Source organism: Cupressus sempervirens, chromosome 2 (assembly GCF_028749045.1).
Source record: "Cupressus sempervirens isolate cs-2001-9-10 chromosome 2, ASM2874904v1, whole genome shotgun sequence".
Taxonomy (NCBI): domain Eukaryota; kingdom Viridiplantae; phylum Streptophyta; class Pinopsida; order Cupressales; family Cupressaceae; genus Cupressus; species Cupressus sempervirens.
In genome coordinates this window covers 330,692,525-330,709,887 of record NC_143119.1, presented here as the reverse complement: position 1 = coordinate 330,709,887, position 17,363 = coordinate 330,692,525, and the positions used below count along the sequence as shown (strand labels likewise).

Genomic DNA, 17,363 nt, shown 5'->3' with positions numbered 1-17,363 from the left:
AAAAAAATCTTTACACAATCTAATCCAGAAACTTAGTACCATAACTATCATGGATTGTGGAAATCTGATCGCATTAATTTTGATCACTATTGTGGACATCCTCACCATAGCTTGGAGAAATTCTTTATTAAAAGTTGAAAATATATCAAAGAGTTCATGGACCATTAGTAAATATAAATCACTGCTTGAATATGCTTGAGAAGGTTTCTCAAAGATGGGATAAAGAAGCCCTAAATTTTTTATTTGATCTATTAGGAAGGAAAGACTTCAATTGGACGTGATAAAATTGATTTTCTTGCTAGACGCTTGGCTCATCATATCTTATTCATTAGTATTGTCACTAAAAAATATTTGCATTATAATTTTTACGTACAAGAAAATGCAAAATGAAACACCATGTTTGGTCAAATTTTCCTTCACATCAAAAGGTAAAGCTCCTTGAGACATAAGATAAGATAATATTATTAATGTCCAACAAAAGACCACAAAAGGGTCTATGGGACTAAGAGCTTACAACAATATAACAAAGAGAAGTAGGAGCACCAAACGACGTTCGAGAAAAGCAAGCAAGAAACAAGAAAAGAAGAGAAGTGTCAAGGAAAGGATTAGGGATCATTTATTGGCATAAATAATTTGGTCACAGAAGGATATAACTACAAATGAGCCTTGCACTGTCTTTGAGAGTTGCTGGAGGAGTGTCGCTGTCAGGAAAAACTGCTACAGGGTCTCACAGACCTAGATTGACCGATGGTGGTAGTAATAGATGACCTTTTCTACACCACGTAATGGAGACAAGGGTGAGGAAAAGGCAGTAATGAGCTGATCAGAGGTATGACAGTGAGGAAGTAGTGACTGCAAAGTACTATCGTGGAGTAGGGTGGCTTCCTGAAGGTAAAGTGCAAGACACAGCTGATCAACGTAACTGAAGAATGCTGAAAGAGAGAAATAGTGACAGAATAGGCAATGAAATCTCCCTTTGATCTCATAAAAGATAGGGCAACGGAAAGTAAAGTGAGTCTTTGTCTCGACCTCAGCTAAAGTACACAGTTGACAAATCCGGTCATCTCTATACATATGATGGTCTATCCGGGCCCAAAGACAGTGAGAACCAACTCTGAAGGAGCCTAGAGAGATATGCAGGGCATGGCACTAACATTGAGATAGGTTGCTAGGATGAACAATAATCCCATCATGGATCTCCAGAAAGTACTCAGCATAGAAGGCCATCCTTGGACGTAAACCTTTAGGAGGATTAGTCCAGGTAGTAGTAATGTACTATCTGTAGATATCAATTTTGACATGTTCATTCAACTCCTGACGTGAGTGGAAGAGGTGAACAGGGACATCCAACGAGAATTGATATGGAGGGAGGCGATCAATATCAATCCCAATCGAGCACAGCAGAGAGGTTTCCTGAGCATACCAACAGTGAGCTCTAGTGCTAGTATCGAAGCTTGCAGTCATAATAGAGGAGCAATAGGCTAGATAGGAGTATCTAGATTGGTCACCAGTTGAATTTGCAAACCCACGAAGACGATGAAGGAACTAAATCAAGTCAAATATGGTTGCAAGTCTGTAGGGATGAGCACCAAACTTGGCTAATATAATACTATGAGGGTTGAGCCTGTGGCATCTAATGATACGTCGCAGAAGTAGAGTTTGCATGCGCTTGATTGAGGCCCAATCCGAGACTAGAAGAGAAGGCCCCTAAACCACGAAACCGTAAAGGACAATCGGTCACACTAGGGAATCTAGGAGGGATAGCTTGGATGAAGTGTCTCGAAAATGATGTTTGAAACATTGTCGCTCAAACATAACAGGGGATCCCATGCCCTTATTGACTCTGGGCTGGATGGCCGGTCTCATATTGAAGTGGGGTCCATAAAACTTCACTCTGAGGTACATATATGAAGAAGTAATCTCAATCTCTTGTCCCTGAAAGAAGAAATGAAGGTGAGAGGTCTTTAAGCAATTAAATACCATAACCCGAGTCTTACTGAGATTGACTACAAGCTGTCGTTGGTTACAAAAGGAAGCCAAACCATCAAGGAGCCTCTGTAGACCCTCCAGAGAAGAAGATAAAAGAACCACGTCATCTGCAAAAAGGATGGAGATCAAGGCCTGATGTAAGTAACACTCATCATTATGAAGCAAGGAGATCTTAAGGAAGTCCTCAAGCTCATCAATATACAAACCAAACAGAGTAGGGGAGAGAGGGAAGCCTTGCTTCACCCCAATGGTGCTTTGGATCGGATCTGAAAAGCCCTCAGGAGTCCTGAATCTACCCACCACAGTTTCATACAACCTCATAATAGCAGTTAACAACATCTCAGAAATCCAAATCTCACGAAGTCTCTGGAATAGAGCCACCCCAGGAACTAACAACATAACTAAAGCTAAAACCAACTCTAGGCTAAACCTATACATAGATGTTACATGTATGCACACTATAGAAGATTCTAATGTGGTGGTTTGCACAAATGGAATTACCGGTTGCCTACATATTTGCTTGAAATGCATGTGCCAAAGGATAGGAAGGCAAGGATAATTTGAAGAATCTCTAGTGTTTTAGGACTGTTTTTGGCATAAACCATTCAATAGATGCTCTAAATTTCTTTTAAGAACTGCATTTTGATTGATCTGGTTTAGATCCATAATAAATTGCAAATTATAGGACAGATTTTGTGATAGTAACATAGTTAGAACTACTTTCAGAGTGTGCAGGCAAAGCATACTTAACAATCCATTCTATTTTAATGCTGGTGTTCATATGGCCATTTTGGTACAGATGGTTTGGCACAACTTTTATCAATTATGATAAGAAAACAATTATACACAAAAGAGTGATTGAAAGAAGTTACTGTGTTATTTATTTGGCTTTTGAGCTTAGATAAATCTGCTAAATTTTGCTTAAGGACAAATATTTTGGAGGGACTGATCTCAATATCCATAATATTGTTTGTCTATCCCTCTATGATGATGCCTTCCATTGAATTGGATTGTGCTTCTTGTTTCCATCTTGTTATTTGCATGAAATGGTTGGTGGTTACATCAATTCATCAAAAAATGCAATGACCCTCAACTAAGGAACTGATCAATGTATTATAATATGTCCAAGAAATGTAAAGAATGTAATACCCATTATAATCAACATGAACAATTGATTAAATCTACCTTATATTTAGCCAATCAAGATATATAATCCATATATAGTTAATTACTAAACAATAGAAATGATTAATGAAAATACACCTCATAGCACTAACTCTAAACTATATTATCATTAACTAATATATCATTTATATTATCAATATAAGTTAAAGGTGAATAAGAAAAATATTATTAATATTAGTTAAGGTGAATAGGACAAGGTGTTTCCAAGGGGACCCCCTCAACTAAGTATGAGGACACATATTAGGAGAGGCATATATAAATGAACGGAAAAAAATCGGACTATAACGAAAGAAAAAAGATAATCGGGAGGCAATTGGTTACAGGTCCCATGGGGCAACTAAGCGTACCGGTTAAAAGGGAATATAGGCAATCAGTGCTTATGAAGGAATAGAAAAAAAGTGATCAATTTATGAATAACATACTTCACCATTGTACGAAGGAGAGAACATCACTAGGTACCTTGTAGAATAAGAAATTCATTGAAAATTTATTTTGTGATCACCAACACACCATCATAAGTGGCCCCCCACATTAAGAAGGCAATATGTATGAATGAAAGGTGACGGGTGATTTAAGAGGTATGTGTTTATGTTATCAAATGCCAAGGTTTACTAATTATAAGCATCATCTTATTATTAATTAAAGGATACGTTTAATTAAAAGTGTAAGGTTGGATAAGGACAACAAATGAAAGAAATTGAATAAATAGTACTATATATTAAAGAATATGGTGCAATAGGAAATAGGCAATGTGGAGATAGATAATAAATATAAATTAAGTTTGTTAATCTATTATTTACTAACCAATAAATATTGTTTATACATATACACAATATGGTGGAAATATGTATCCTTGAAATGAATGAGCTATATTTCGGCATGTATAATTTCCAAACGATAATGGACATATAGTTGATGTTATGAATACTTGATATTTTATAATGGGATCAAGCTAACTTCTTATTGGAGAAAAGGTTGGTCTAATGTGTATAGTGTCGATACAAGAGATTGATGGAATCTTCATCTAACTAGCTTAACAAAGATTAGTATAATTTCTATTGTCTCAGTATGAGAGATTGACATAATCTCCATCTGACTGAAGTGATACTGATTTCTATAATTCCTATAATGTTGGTAGGAGAGGTTGATATAATCTCCATCTGACTGACATGCATGAGATTGATATAATCTCCAGGGGCCAAAATATTCTGTTGATGTTAACATATGCACATGTGATAAGGACTTTGGAAAAAGGTTATCTCTTCCAGGAAGGACCTTAGAGGGAGCACTCCAGAAAAGACAAAAAAGTAACCAAGGATGGTACCAGAAGGCAGAATCTATGATGTATCATTTAGTACCTAGAGATCCTTAGGAGGGTTAGTAAATTATGATCTGGAGATGTCTTTAAGGTTTGGGGCTAAGTTAGAGGGTAGAAAAGTATATTTAGACTTTTTATGTTTTGATCATGACATTTATTTTGCAAGTAATATTTGTCCCAAGATAACCCTAATAGCAAGGACACTACAGCGGTATTAGAGCATAATCCTATTATCCTGTGATTTTTGGCTCACACAAACCCATCACTAGACCAGAAAACTATGGCAAAGCAACTAGCACAAGAACTAAGAAGCTTCATGGAGCAAACCGATAAAAGATTTGATAGCACAAACAAAATGATCCTTGAAGCAATACAAAAATTGAGCATTAACAATCATAGCAAAATACCCAATCCAAATTCAAGGAGGGGTGCTCACTCTAAACATTTGGAAAATGAACTTTTGGCATAAGATTCAATTCCTTGAGACACTTTTCTTTAGTTACTTCTAAGCGAGGAATCAATAATGGAAGGAGAGGAACCAGCCATCAATAGTGTGGAAGAAATTGCACAAATTTGCACAAGGATGGACCTAGAGACTAGGAATCTTAGTCTCTTCAAAGAGTATTATGAAACCAAAACATTGGAAAACAAAAAGAAAAGCCATATAAACAAATACCTTAAAGCCAAAAATAAGAAAAACACCATTACGATGCTTTGATGGATCATGAAAGGAAATCGCTTAGTCATGGATCCTAAGATTGGATACATACCTATCTCTTAGCCCCATGACAAAAGAAAGTTCTTCCTCCAAAGTGAGGAATCAATAATGGAAGGAGAGAAACCAACCACCAATAGTGTGGAAGAAATTACACAAATGTGCGCAAGGACACACCCAAAAATTAGGAATCTTAGTCCCTTCAAAGAGTATGATAAATTTATAAACCAAAACATTGGAAAACAAAAAGAAAAGTCATATAAACAAACACCATAAAGCAAAAATAAGAAAAGCACCATTACCATGCTTTGGTGGATTAGGAAAGGAAACTGCTTACTCATGGGTCTAGAAATTATATACATACCTATCTCTTAGCCCCATGATAGTTTAAAGTGCCATCAAGCCATTTAAAATGGCCAACCCACGATTAGTGGCACTATGGTCTAAAAACTGTATGCCACAAGAAAATAGCTACTCAGTGTGAATTCACACAAAACCTTATTAATAGATTTGATGATAAAGATTCTGAATCATATTTCCAAGAAGTAAACCACCTCAAACAAACACAAGACATGGAAGAATTTTCTCGCAAGTTTTTAGGATTATCAGTTATGATTCCCGATCTTTCTTAGAAAATGATCACTTATATGTTTATAGGACTAAAATACTCCAATAAAAGCTCAGTAAAATCCCTTGAACTCCAAAACCTTGAAGAAGCCAACATGAAGGCAAAAAAGGTTGAGTCTAACCACACTCGAGGAAAGATCCAAAAGCTTCACATTCAATAGATCCTCTCTAAATGAAGGGCCATATAAAGACAACCAAGAGCAATTATGTTATTTATGCAAGGAACCATGGAGCCGAGGTCATTGGTGTCAAAAGAGAAAAGATTTGATCGAGAAAAATATGTTTTAAAATTTAAGGAGACTTAGGTCATGGTCATCAATATAAAACATGGAAAAGAAATAGGATAGAAGAATCAAAGAAAGAAGGAAACACTAACAAAAAGGTAAGAGTCGATGAATGAAGGAATTGCTAGAATTGCTTGAGGACAAGCAAATTTGGGGCGGAGGGACTGCAATGACCCTAATTTAAGAAACTGATCAATGTATTATAATATGTCCAAGTAATTTAAAGAATGTCATACCCATTATAATAAATATGAATAATTGATTAAATCTATTTTATATATATCCAACCAAGATAAATAATCCATATATAGTTAATTAATAACCAATATAAATGATTAATTAAAATACATCTCATAGCACTAACCCTAAACTATATTATCATTAACCAATATATCAAATGATATTATCAATATTTGCTAAGGTGAATCAGCAAAATGTTATTAATTAGTTAAGGTGAATCAGCATAGGACAAGGCATTTCCAAAGGGACCCCCTCGACTAAGTATGAGGACACATATTAGGAGAGGGATATATATAAATGAACGGAAATAAAGTGGACTATAAGGAAAGAAAAAGGATAATTGCTAGGCAATTGGTTACAGGGCCCATGGGACAACTAAGCATACCCATTGAAAGGGAATATAGGCGATGACATCTTAGGAAGGAATAGCAAAAAGGTGATCAATTTGTGAATAACATACTTCACCATTGTACGAAGGAGAGAACATCATAGGTACTTTGGAGAATAAGAAATTAATAACCAACATGAATGATTAATTAAAATACACCTCATAGCACTAACCCTAAACTATATTATCATTAACCAATATATCAAATGATATTATCAATATTTGCTAATGGTGAATCGGCAAAATGTTATTAATTAGTTAAGCTGAATCGGCATAGGACAATGCGTTTCCAAAGGGACCCGCTCGACTAAGTATGAGGACACATATTAGGAGAGGCATATATATAAATGAACGGAAATAAAGTGGACTCTAAGGAAAGAAAAAGGATAATTGGTAGGCAATTGGTTATATGGCCCATGGGACAACTAAGCATACCCATTGAAAGGGAATATAGGCAATGACATCTTGGGAAGGAATAGCAAAAAGGTGATCAATTTGTGAATAACATACTTCACCATTGTATGAAGGAGCGAACATCATAGGTACTTTGGAGAATAAGAAATTCATAGAAAAATTATCTTGTGGTCACCTAATCTTCAAGCACATGATCATTAAAGTGCTTCCACCCCCCCCCACCCATGTTAAGAAGGCAATATGTTTGAATGAAAGGTGACGGGTGATTTAAGAGGAATTGTTTATATTATTAAATGGTAAGATTCGTTAATTATAAGCATCATCTTATTATTAGTTAAAGGATATTTTTAATTAAAAGTGTATGGTTAGATACATATAGTTAATAAAATAAATTGAATAGAGTACTATAATCTCCATCTGATTGGCACGACAAAGATTAATATTATTTCTATAGTATTAGTATGAGAGGTTGATATAATCTCCATCTGGCTGTAGTGACAAGGATTTCGATAATTCCTATAATGTTGGTATGAGATCTTGATATATTCTCCATGTGACCAACATGTATAATCTCCATGGGCCAAAATATTCTATTGATGTCAATATATGCACATGTGATAAGGGCCTTGGACATAGGTTATCTCTTCTAGAGAGGACATTAGAGGGAGCACTCCAAAGAAGACAAAGAAGTAACCAGGGATGGTACTAGAATTGATGATGTACCATTCAGAACTAGGAGATCCTCAAGAGGGTTAGTAATTCCTGATCTGGAGACATCTTTAAGGTTTGGGGTTAAATTAGAGGGTAGAATAGTATATTTGGAGGTTTTATTGTTTGATTCTGACATTTATTTTGCAGGTAATACTTGTCCCAAGATAACCCTAATAGCGGGGACATTATAAAAAACTTGTTGGAAATATTTGATTCTAACTCTCTATAGTTGATAACAACAATTTGGAAAGCTTCTTTTTTTAGATCCTTCATCATTTATTCTCTTTTGTTTGACTTTTCTTCTCTAATTTCTTTTCTTCTGCATTTTATAATCTCTTCAAGTTTGTGTTTTTTCTCTTAGTTTTATTTGTAGAAGTCATAATTTTGTGCTTGTTTTGACTTCAAATATTGGAAGTTTTAGTTTCTTATTTCATATAATGGTAAAGACTTTTTTTTGTAACACATTCTAGAATTTCTATCAAAAATATTATGCTGCAAGATTGTTGACTAGACAGAAAAATTTACCTTCATAGGAGATGCTCTAAGGACAATGATAGAAGCTGCGGGGCCAATGCTTGAACAATATGACCCAGAAGCAATATTATCATTAACTAGATTTAGTGAGCAACTACCCTCAGTCATGAATCAGGTGAGTTCTATGATATACTGAATGTTATTTTTTGGGTGAGTCCTCTTCTTGTCTGTAAAAGGTTTCAGTTCATACTTGAATCTCTGACAAAATAAAGGAAAATATTTTTATTTGATTGATTCCTTTATAGCACTTCTATAAGCAAGTTGCTAGATATTCAATTTCCTGAAATTATGTCATAGTCATGACATGCTTAGATCACTCAAGGCACGTCAGAGTTTACACCAACACCTTCAGAGAATCGGGAAACCATTAGGAATTGTTATCGAGTTCTAAGGACATTGCTGGTATAATTTTTGCAATCATATCCTACCCTGAAACTAAAATTTAATATTCTTAAGATAGATATTTACTTTCACATATGTTGCTTTCCTTCTGATTTTGATGATGAAATGCAGGTTAAGTTCAGCTTTGACGCTATTGATGAAACAGACCAACTTGAGGAAATCTTAAGACCTCGTGTTGATGAAATCGGTGGCATTTTATCTAAACTAGTGGTGAATGGAACTCATCTCACACCATGTGGACAGGTAAGCATCATATCATGGACATTAATATTATTATCTTATCTTATCTCCATGGATATTGTTTTAAAAGTGTATTATCAATTATGGTTCATGAAGGGGATGCTTACAACTTCTGGTTGTTACACTCTTTCAATGAAGTATGATTCCTAATCAGTTCTTAAAAAACATTTTGCTTCTTTTAATCATTATTTTCTGCATTATGCAATGATTCACCTCACTAAAAGGATCTAAATAATAATGATCATAACTGTTTAAGAAACAAATACTCAACTCAATTGAGATTGTTCCCCTATATCAACACTTGAGATAAGGAATATTGCAATTTGACCCATTGTGATGAAACAAAGAAAGATAGATTTGAACTATTGAGACAGATATGAACCATTGTGATGAAAGACGACACATTAGCTCTAGTTTCAAACGAAAGAAAGAGAATACATTAATGTCCACAAAATGACAAAGTTAGTAGGGCTTAGGAGTACAACAAATTACAATGATTAATCAAGGGTGCTATAAGGATTTCAATAACAAAAATAATTATCTTAAATTAGACCTATATGTAATTTAGTTAGCAAAAACATGATAAGACGGGGAGAACCCAAATAAGTAAATACAAAACTTAGTATATGGTATATACAGAACCATGCATTAGGAAAAAATCTACAAATGGACGGCTCCATCTTAAAAAGAGAACCACCAATAGAAGTATGTTGAGGTGGTTGATGAAGAACATGGCTATAGTTTGCATTAGACTTGGCAGAAGAAGGGATATCATCTTCAACAATCACCATGAAAGGGATCGTTGAAATTTTGGTGATGCCATTTATAGAATGATTCATACAAAAATTCCTTGTAAGGTAGGTCGAAGAGGTTATAACTCAGTTTCAGGGAGGAAGCTTGGCACCTCTCTTAATACCTCTCATACCATCCATGTTTGATGGTTCCCTAAGTGTAGAGGCCTGGCAAAATCACACAAAATTTGAGACATTGACTAGGAAGAAAATACTGACAAGTCAAAAGTTACTTCATGGCTTGAGGATTGTCCAAGTTTCTGATTTCCAATCTCCAATTCCATTCATCTTGTGTATATTTTTGGTTTTAGATAAGAATCTTAATGACGTTTATAATTTTGGCATGCTCATTTGCTTGTTCTTTCCAATGTTACAAGACTTGTCTCAGACTTGGAAAACTGATTTGTGACTTGGACTCAAATTGGACCCCCAAACTAAACAAATTGAAAACCCCGAGAATATCAATAGAAGATAGAGGAATTAGAGACTTGTCGAGAAGCAGACCACAGAGAATACAATTCTTATATTTTTATGATAAAGCGTTCCACTATACGTAATGAAGGATTGGCATCATATGGAAGACATAATTGAATTTAAGAATAGTAATACGAGCAAGAAAACTCATAAAGGGGACATAATCACAGTGGATACACACCAAAATCGTATGCAATGCTCCGCTACTTTCACTCAACAGATAAGAGGAATCTGTTTTGAAGAGGAATTAAGGAATATTCAATCAACGAAGGAGAACAAACAAGAAACACCCATTCCTATTGAAGAGCCTTGACTTAGATTGGTAGAGCAATTTGAATATAAATATAGAAATATAACCTTCTATTACATAATCTGTACGCACTCAGTTGGGAGATTACGGGGTTAAAACAAACACAAGGAATAGTGACTGGTCTATCTTCTCTGGAGTTCAAAATGGCTACCAACTTAGCAAAGGAAGATAGAGGTATCAAGTAAGAATTAGAGAAGGCATTAAGAAGAGGAATATTGTTGCCAGTTCCAATATATTAATGCAAGAAATTCATGTGGGAAGTTGAATACATCCTTCAGATATAAGGAATACATGAGGAAAATGACAATTCCTGATTTATATATCTTCCAATATTAATCATTTGGCAAAATAAGGAACTAGAAATTAGCAATTGTTCTAGTTTACTGAGTTACCAAAGAAAGGGACATTATGATGTTCTATGAAGCTTTCCACTTTGAAAAAGATTCAGCCACAATCACAAGAATGGCCTTTGGTGCCACAGATCTTGAGGTGGGTTTTGTAATAGGACTGAACAACATATCCTTGGAGCACGTCTCACACTTCCAATGCTTCTCAATGTCGTGTTTTCTCTTGAAGTGTTTCTTGGTGCCAACCAAGTCACCAAAGAGCATGGTAGGGATCATTGCAAAGGTGCGTTGGGTCAGGGCACGCATATACCCATTTTCTAATCTCAGTCGTGGGTAATTTCAAGAGCTTCCAAGGGACTTTGTGCCTGTGCCTGTCCATCTATAGATTCTTGTTTCTCTAGAAACCCTAGTGGCATACCTTGCACACATATCTATCAGATTTTTAGAATATCTTTTGCCTTTTTAAGTTTAAATCCCTTATATTTGCAACTTAGCTTTGATAGCATGTTAGAGTTTTCAGGATCACTGCAATTGTAATAATATTGCTTGTTTGTTATATATTTTCCAAAGGCAACAACCCAATATATTTATACATGGAGAATAATCCAAGAAGAGGCATGTCCCTTCATGGGACATGTCTATTTATAAATATAATGACAATTTAATTATAGTTATATATATTTATATATTTCATTAATCATTATAGTAATTTCCTCTAATATAATAATACTTAGATATATAATTTATTTCTCATATATAATGAACATATATAAATTTTATCTCATATTAATATATATATGTGTGTGTGTGTGTGTATCTATATTAGTATTGACTTATATGTTTATCCAATTGAAGCTACAAAACATTTACACTGTAATGTCCCCTTCTCACTAGCGTTCAAATTTAATGGACTTCGGCCTATAATTGGAGCCTCATAGGCCAAGGCGTTGAGGAGAGGGTTGTGTGGGCAGTTCTTATTGTCCAAGTCTTCCCGCAACCACAAACGTCTAGCAGTTACAGGTTTCCTACAACCACGGACTTCCTGTAGCCTATGATATTTGCACTTTATATTAATTTTATTTTTAATATTACTTTAAAGTGCAATTAATTATTATTGTAAGAAAGGGTGAATCTTCTAGAAAGTGAAATTAAAGATTTTTTTTATTTCTTCTAGAAGGAGGCCAAACTCTTGGAGAAAAAGAATAAATATGGAGGGAAGCCTCATTGTTGGACATCGAATGTGTTGCCATATACTTTGCCCAATAACTTGTGGAGTCAAGGGTTTCTGCAGTTTGGTACATTGGTCATTGGGAACGAACACTCCCATTGATTCGCATAACTGAGGTGGTGAAAGATCCTCCGAAGGGTTGCAACTATTGGAGAAGACAAATCAGTCTTTTCATTGTTTTGAATTTGTGGCCTACTGCTAGACTCGAGGAGTTAATTTTGAAGTAATAAGTCTGATATTAATCCCAGACATATTGTAGTTGCGTTGGGATATTTGGTTAAGGATTCTGGAAGAGTTTGGAAGACTATCCTATAGCTGAAGGTGAACAATGTCGCTGCTACAGTGTCGTCGCTATAGTGCCACTGCTATAGTGTTTTTGCTACAATACCATTGCTACAATAAAATCCAGAGATTTTGGGCATTTCAGGTTCCTCTTCATTTATATTCTTACATTGCATTGAGGTTAGATTTGAATATTTTAGGGCATCTATAGGGATTTAGAAATCAGTTATGGAGGTCTTGTAATTTGATTTATATCAAAATCGAATATCATAAAGTTGTCAAAAAGGAAAGAATATCATCGAAAATCATAGCAGGTGTTGCCCTAATGTCTTATTGTTGTAGATGCATATTTTCTCATTTGTAACCAATGATATATGTTTCAAAAAATACAAAAAAAATTGTATCTTCATTGTTAGATGTTTTGGATTTCTTTGCAAGCATATTTATTTAAGTTTGGCATTTAGAAAGAAAACAGAATTTAGAGCTGCAATATATCACTTAAGTGAAAAGTGTTTGAAGAAATTCTCAGGTTAAGGAATCAAAAAATTTAATCTAGAATTGAAAGGGATATTATAGTGGTATAAAAACTTTGATCTTTCCATCTTGAAGGGTTGAAGTTTCATATGTAACTACAGTAGCAAGGTCAACTTAGGGTTTACACTCGTAAGAGAATAGAACAAGAGCAAAATCAGTTTGAGAATATACCCTTAGAAGAAATGGGTGACAAGGGAGGAGAAGAGATGGCAAGAAACAAAGGAAAGGTGGTGGAGACAATGAAGCAAGAGAAGCACGAGAGTTCTTTAGACATTTGGTAGCAGAGCAACAACAAGTAGTTGAAGCTTTACAAAAACTTACTATAACAATACAATAGATGAACACACAATATAGACAAAACCAAGTGCTGGATGATGACAAGAGTATAGCACAAACAACTCCCACCTATATAATTGATAGTCCTATATGCCCTACCTTCCCAAGGGATGAAATTAAAGATGATAATACCGAAGAAGAAGAGGCAACATTTGCAGATCATCTTATGGCAACGAAAGTTGAATGGGAATCATTGACAGCAGAAGTTAGGGAACACTTGACCTTTGACAGATTTCTAAGTCAAAGGAGAGCATTACAAGATGAGATAAGATCAAAGACCAAGAGATCAAAACAAAGATCTGAAGCATGCAGCCAGCAGGTTCACATTACCTATGCTTGATGGAAGTAGGAAAGTTATAGTTTAGTCTTGGATTGATAAGCTAGACACTTTCCAGAATCTTCGGCCCGTGAAAAAGGAGTATGATTGTATGTCTTCTGCTTCCAATAAGGTACCTAAAAGTTTACATGATGAATTTTATACACATGCAAGTTTGAATTTGGAAAACAAAATCACGGCCATGGGTGATGATTTATCTACATCATCCTTAGAAAATGCTTCACAAGAGGTCATGGAAGTGACCTTGGGTATTGACACTGAAGATACGAGGGCCATGAATGGATATTGCATAGACATTTCTGATTTCTATGTCAACAGTTATGAAAACTTGCATCCTCAAAGGCTAGGAGTGTAGGACAATATCCTTGAGTTGTCACGTGGTAGTACTCAAGAAGTGGGTACTAATGACGGATTGCATTTTGCAAATTCATGTTATGAGGAGTATGATTTCTCAAAACAGCTCTTAAAAAATAAGTTTGAAGATTCAGTTGTTGGCATGGAGTCCCAAGAATTCGAGCTAGATGAACATGTAGTTGAGTTATCCGTTGAAGTACATAGCAGCAGTTCCTTGGATGTGGGTATGTGTATGGATAATAGCACACAACATAATGTTTCTGATTCAGACTCATTTGAGTTGGATATATTGTTTTGGAAAGGGCAGTTACAAAGACTTCATCATTTGATTGAGCCTCTTAAGGTGGATATGAAGGTTGATCCTCTACTTGGTGGAACAGACCTTATTGTTTTGATTACAAGTGATGAAGGTAATGCTTTACAATGGCAAGATATCATTAGTGATTTGTTCGAGGACAATTGTGTTATGCACCATCATTCTCGTGAAATAGAATCTTGTGATAATGAGAAAGTAAGTACTATGATGTCATTTATTGATGGAAGTCCTATACCTATTAGTAAACACAAAGATATCAATCATATGAGAGCTAGTCTGACATACTTTGGCATTAAAGAGGTAAAGAGGTTTAAAGAAATGAATGATGAATGGTTGCAAAAAGCTATAAATGCTAAATTGGTGGCTGCCAATGCAAGACAACATCTTCAAGAAATCAAAGGGAAGGTCAATCTCATCAACATACAAGGCAAAAGAGAATGGATAACATTATAAGACTCTTGTTTCAAAAAGAGAATGAATCTGAACATGCACTTTGTTCCAATGATAGCAATAAAGTTGATGAGTTTAGACGATTAAAGGATTTGGTAATTATTCCAAACACAAAGAAACAAGAACAGTTTGAGGGTTCTTCATTTGCAGCTGAAGTTGTTCATAGCTTGGAGACTCAGTTGAAGGTGGAGGAGGATGAGATTATTGCAGCATTACCTCATCATAACATAATGCACAAACGGATTGAAGATCATCTTTGGGAAATTCAGAAAAAGGTAAAGGGGGAATCAACAACCCTACATTGAGAAACACTTAAAGATTTGCACAAATAGTTGTGTTTTTGTTGCAAAGGGTTGAATGCAGCAAACCATGACTGTCCATTAAGGCCAAAGGGGAAGGCTAACTGTGCTATGTGTGCATTTTATGAGGATTTTGAATCTGAAAATTCAGATCGACAATCTGGTCAAGAATAGTCTGAGGCAGTAAGATCAAAACATGATGAAGAAAAGGCTGAAAAAGAAGAGACAATTCAGCTATAGGAAGCATGTCTCACTAGTATACCACATGACAAAACCTTTAGGATGTATGGAGTTTTAGCTGGGAAACAGATCATTATTTTGCTTGACGCAGGAGCCACACATAACTTCATTAATGTCCAATTGGTTGAGAGATGCAACATACAAACAAAGGACTTTAAGGGTAGTAGAGTGAAGGTTGCAGACAGCTACACTCTTAGGTGCAACAGGAAGATTCCAGATTTGTCTGTGAGTTTGAATAACTTTGAGTTTAAGGCAAATTTTAATGTGGTGAACATGAGAGATATTGATATGGTATTGGGAATGGCATGGTTTCATGGCATAGGTGAGTTTACCCTTAAACTTCATGACATGGAAATAAGATTTCAGATGGATGGGAAGAGCCATGTGCTAAAGGCCCTTACAAACTCTAGTTGCAGGACTATATCTTTTAGGAGGATGGAAAAACTCATGTTTCATGACATGGTTGAGTGGGCAGCAGATTGTGTTTTGATGCCAATACATGAGGAGCAGAAAAAATCTACTTATCATCCAGACATACAACAGTTGACGCGGTTTGTGCTAGTTTTCTTGGATGACATCTTGATGAACAACAAAGCATGGAGGGAGAATATTACACATCTTAAGACAAGTTTGGGTATTCTTGGCAAAGAATCCTTGTATGTCAAGGAATCCAAGTGTGAATTAGATTTCAAAGTGTTGTTGTACTTAGGCTACATTATCAACACACAGGGAGTATGTATTGATCTAGACAAGGTCAAGACAATAATTGAGTGGCCTATACTTGAGAGTCTCACACAACTTAGAGGAATTTTGGGCTCATGTGGTTTTTCCCACAGATTTGATAATGGATATTCACGGCATGTAGCACCATGTTATGATCTAACCAAGAAGGGATATTTCACAAACTATATTATAGGACAGAAAAAGGGATGGGTTAAGCGGATATATCTATGCGAGTATTGCTACCATCTTTCCATTCAAATGACACCATTTATGGTCTTGTATGGTTATGAGGCACCCAACCTTCTTGATCTATTAATGAGCAATAGTAGAGTGGCTAGTGTTGGAGCTTTGTTGTAGGAAAATCAAGATAGCATGAAGGCTCTCAAGGAGAACATTCAGAGAGCACAAAACCAACAGAAGCAATATGTAGATTAGAAAAGACTCAAATGTTCATTCGAGGTAGCAGACATGGTGTACTTGATGCTAAGAATGGTGTAGAGAAGTTCAAGTCACGATATTATGGACCCTTAAGAATCATTAGGCATTTGGGTTAAGTAGCTTATGAGTTGAATTTACCAACTAACAGTAAGGTCCATAATGCTTTTCATGTGTCACGCCTCAAGAAGGCATTAGCACATCGTGTGCTCCCTTCCACAACTCTACCACCATTAGATGACCAGGGTAAGTTGATTCTAGTACTTGAGGCTACATTGGATGTTAGTGGGAAACAGTTGAGGAGACAAGTTATTAGGGAATATTTGACCAAATGGAAGGACTTGCTTGTTGAGGATGCTACTTGGGAATATGAGGAAATTTTGTAGCATCCAGAGTTGAGATTTCTTAAGGACAAGCAATTTCAAGGAGGGCGGATTGTAATGTCCCCTTCTCACTACCACTTAGATTTAATGGAGTTTTGCCTATAATTGGACCCTCATAGACCAACATGTTGAGGAGAGGGTCGTGTAGGCAGTTTTTACTATTGTCCTAGTCTTCTTGTAGCCACAAATGTCTAGCAGTTACAGGTTTCCTACAGCCATGAACTTCCTATAGCCTATGATATTTGCACTTTATATTAATATTACTTTAAAGTGCAATTAATTATTATTGTAAGAAAGGGTGAATCTTCTAGAAAGTGAAATTAAATATTATAATTATTTCTTCTAGAAGGAGTCCAACCTCTTGGAGGAAAAGAATAAATATGGAGGGAACCCTCATTGTTGTACATCGAATGTGTTGCCATATACTTTGCCTAATAACTTGTGGAGCCAAGGGTTTCTGCAGTTTGCTACATTGGT

The 17,363-nt window shown here is 35.5% G+C and overlaps 1 protein-coding gene across 4 annotated transcripts in view; it reads left to right on the top strand.

Annotated features, from left to right (window-relative positions):
* The window catches only part of LOC149572454 (initiation factor 4F subunit (DUF1350)), a 197,014-nt gene that overhangs the window by 159,827 nt on the left and 19,824 nt on the right, over nucleotides 1–17,363 (top strand). For 2 of the 4 annotated variants that reach the window (XM_089813605.1, XM_089813606.1), the window contains 3 exons: nucleotides 8,405–8,520; nucleotides 8,718–8,807; nucleotides 8,919–9,050. In XM_089813605.1, the coding sequence (XP_089669731.1) occupies nucleotides 8,405–8,520; nucleotides 8,718–8,807; nucleotides 8,919–9,050 (338 nt within the window). The remainder of the gene's footprint in view (nucleotides 1–8,404; nucleotides 8,521–8,717; nucleotides 8,808–8,918; nucleotides 9,051–17,363) is intronic. The other 2 variants (XM_089813607.1, XM_089813608.1) reach the window with 1 other exon arrangement.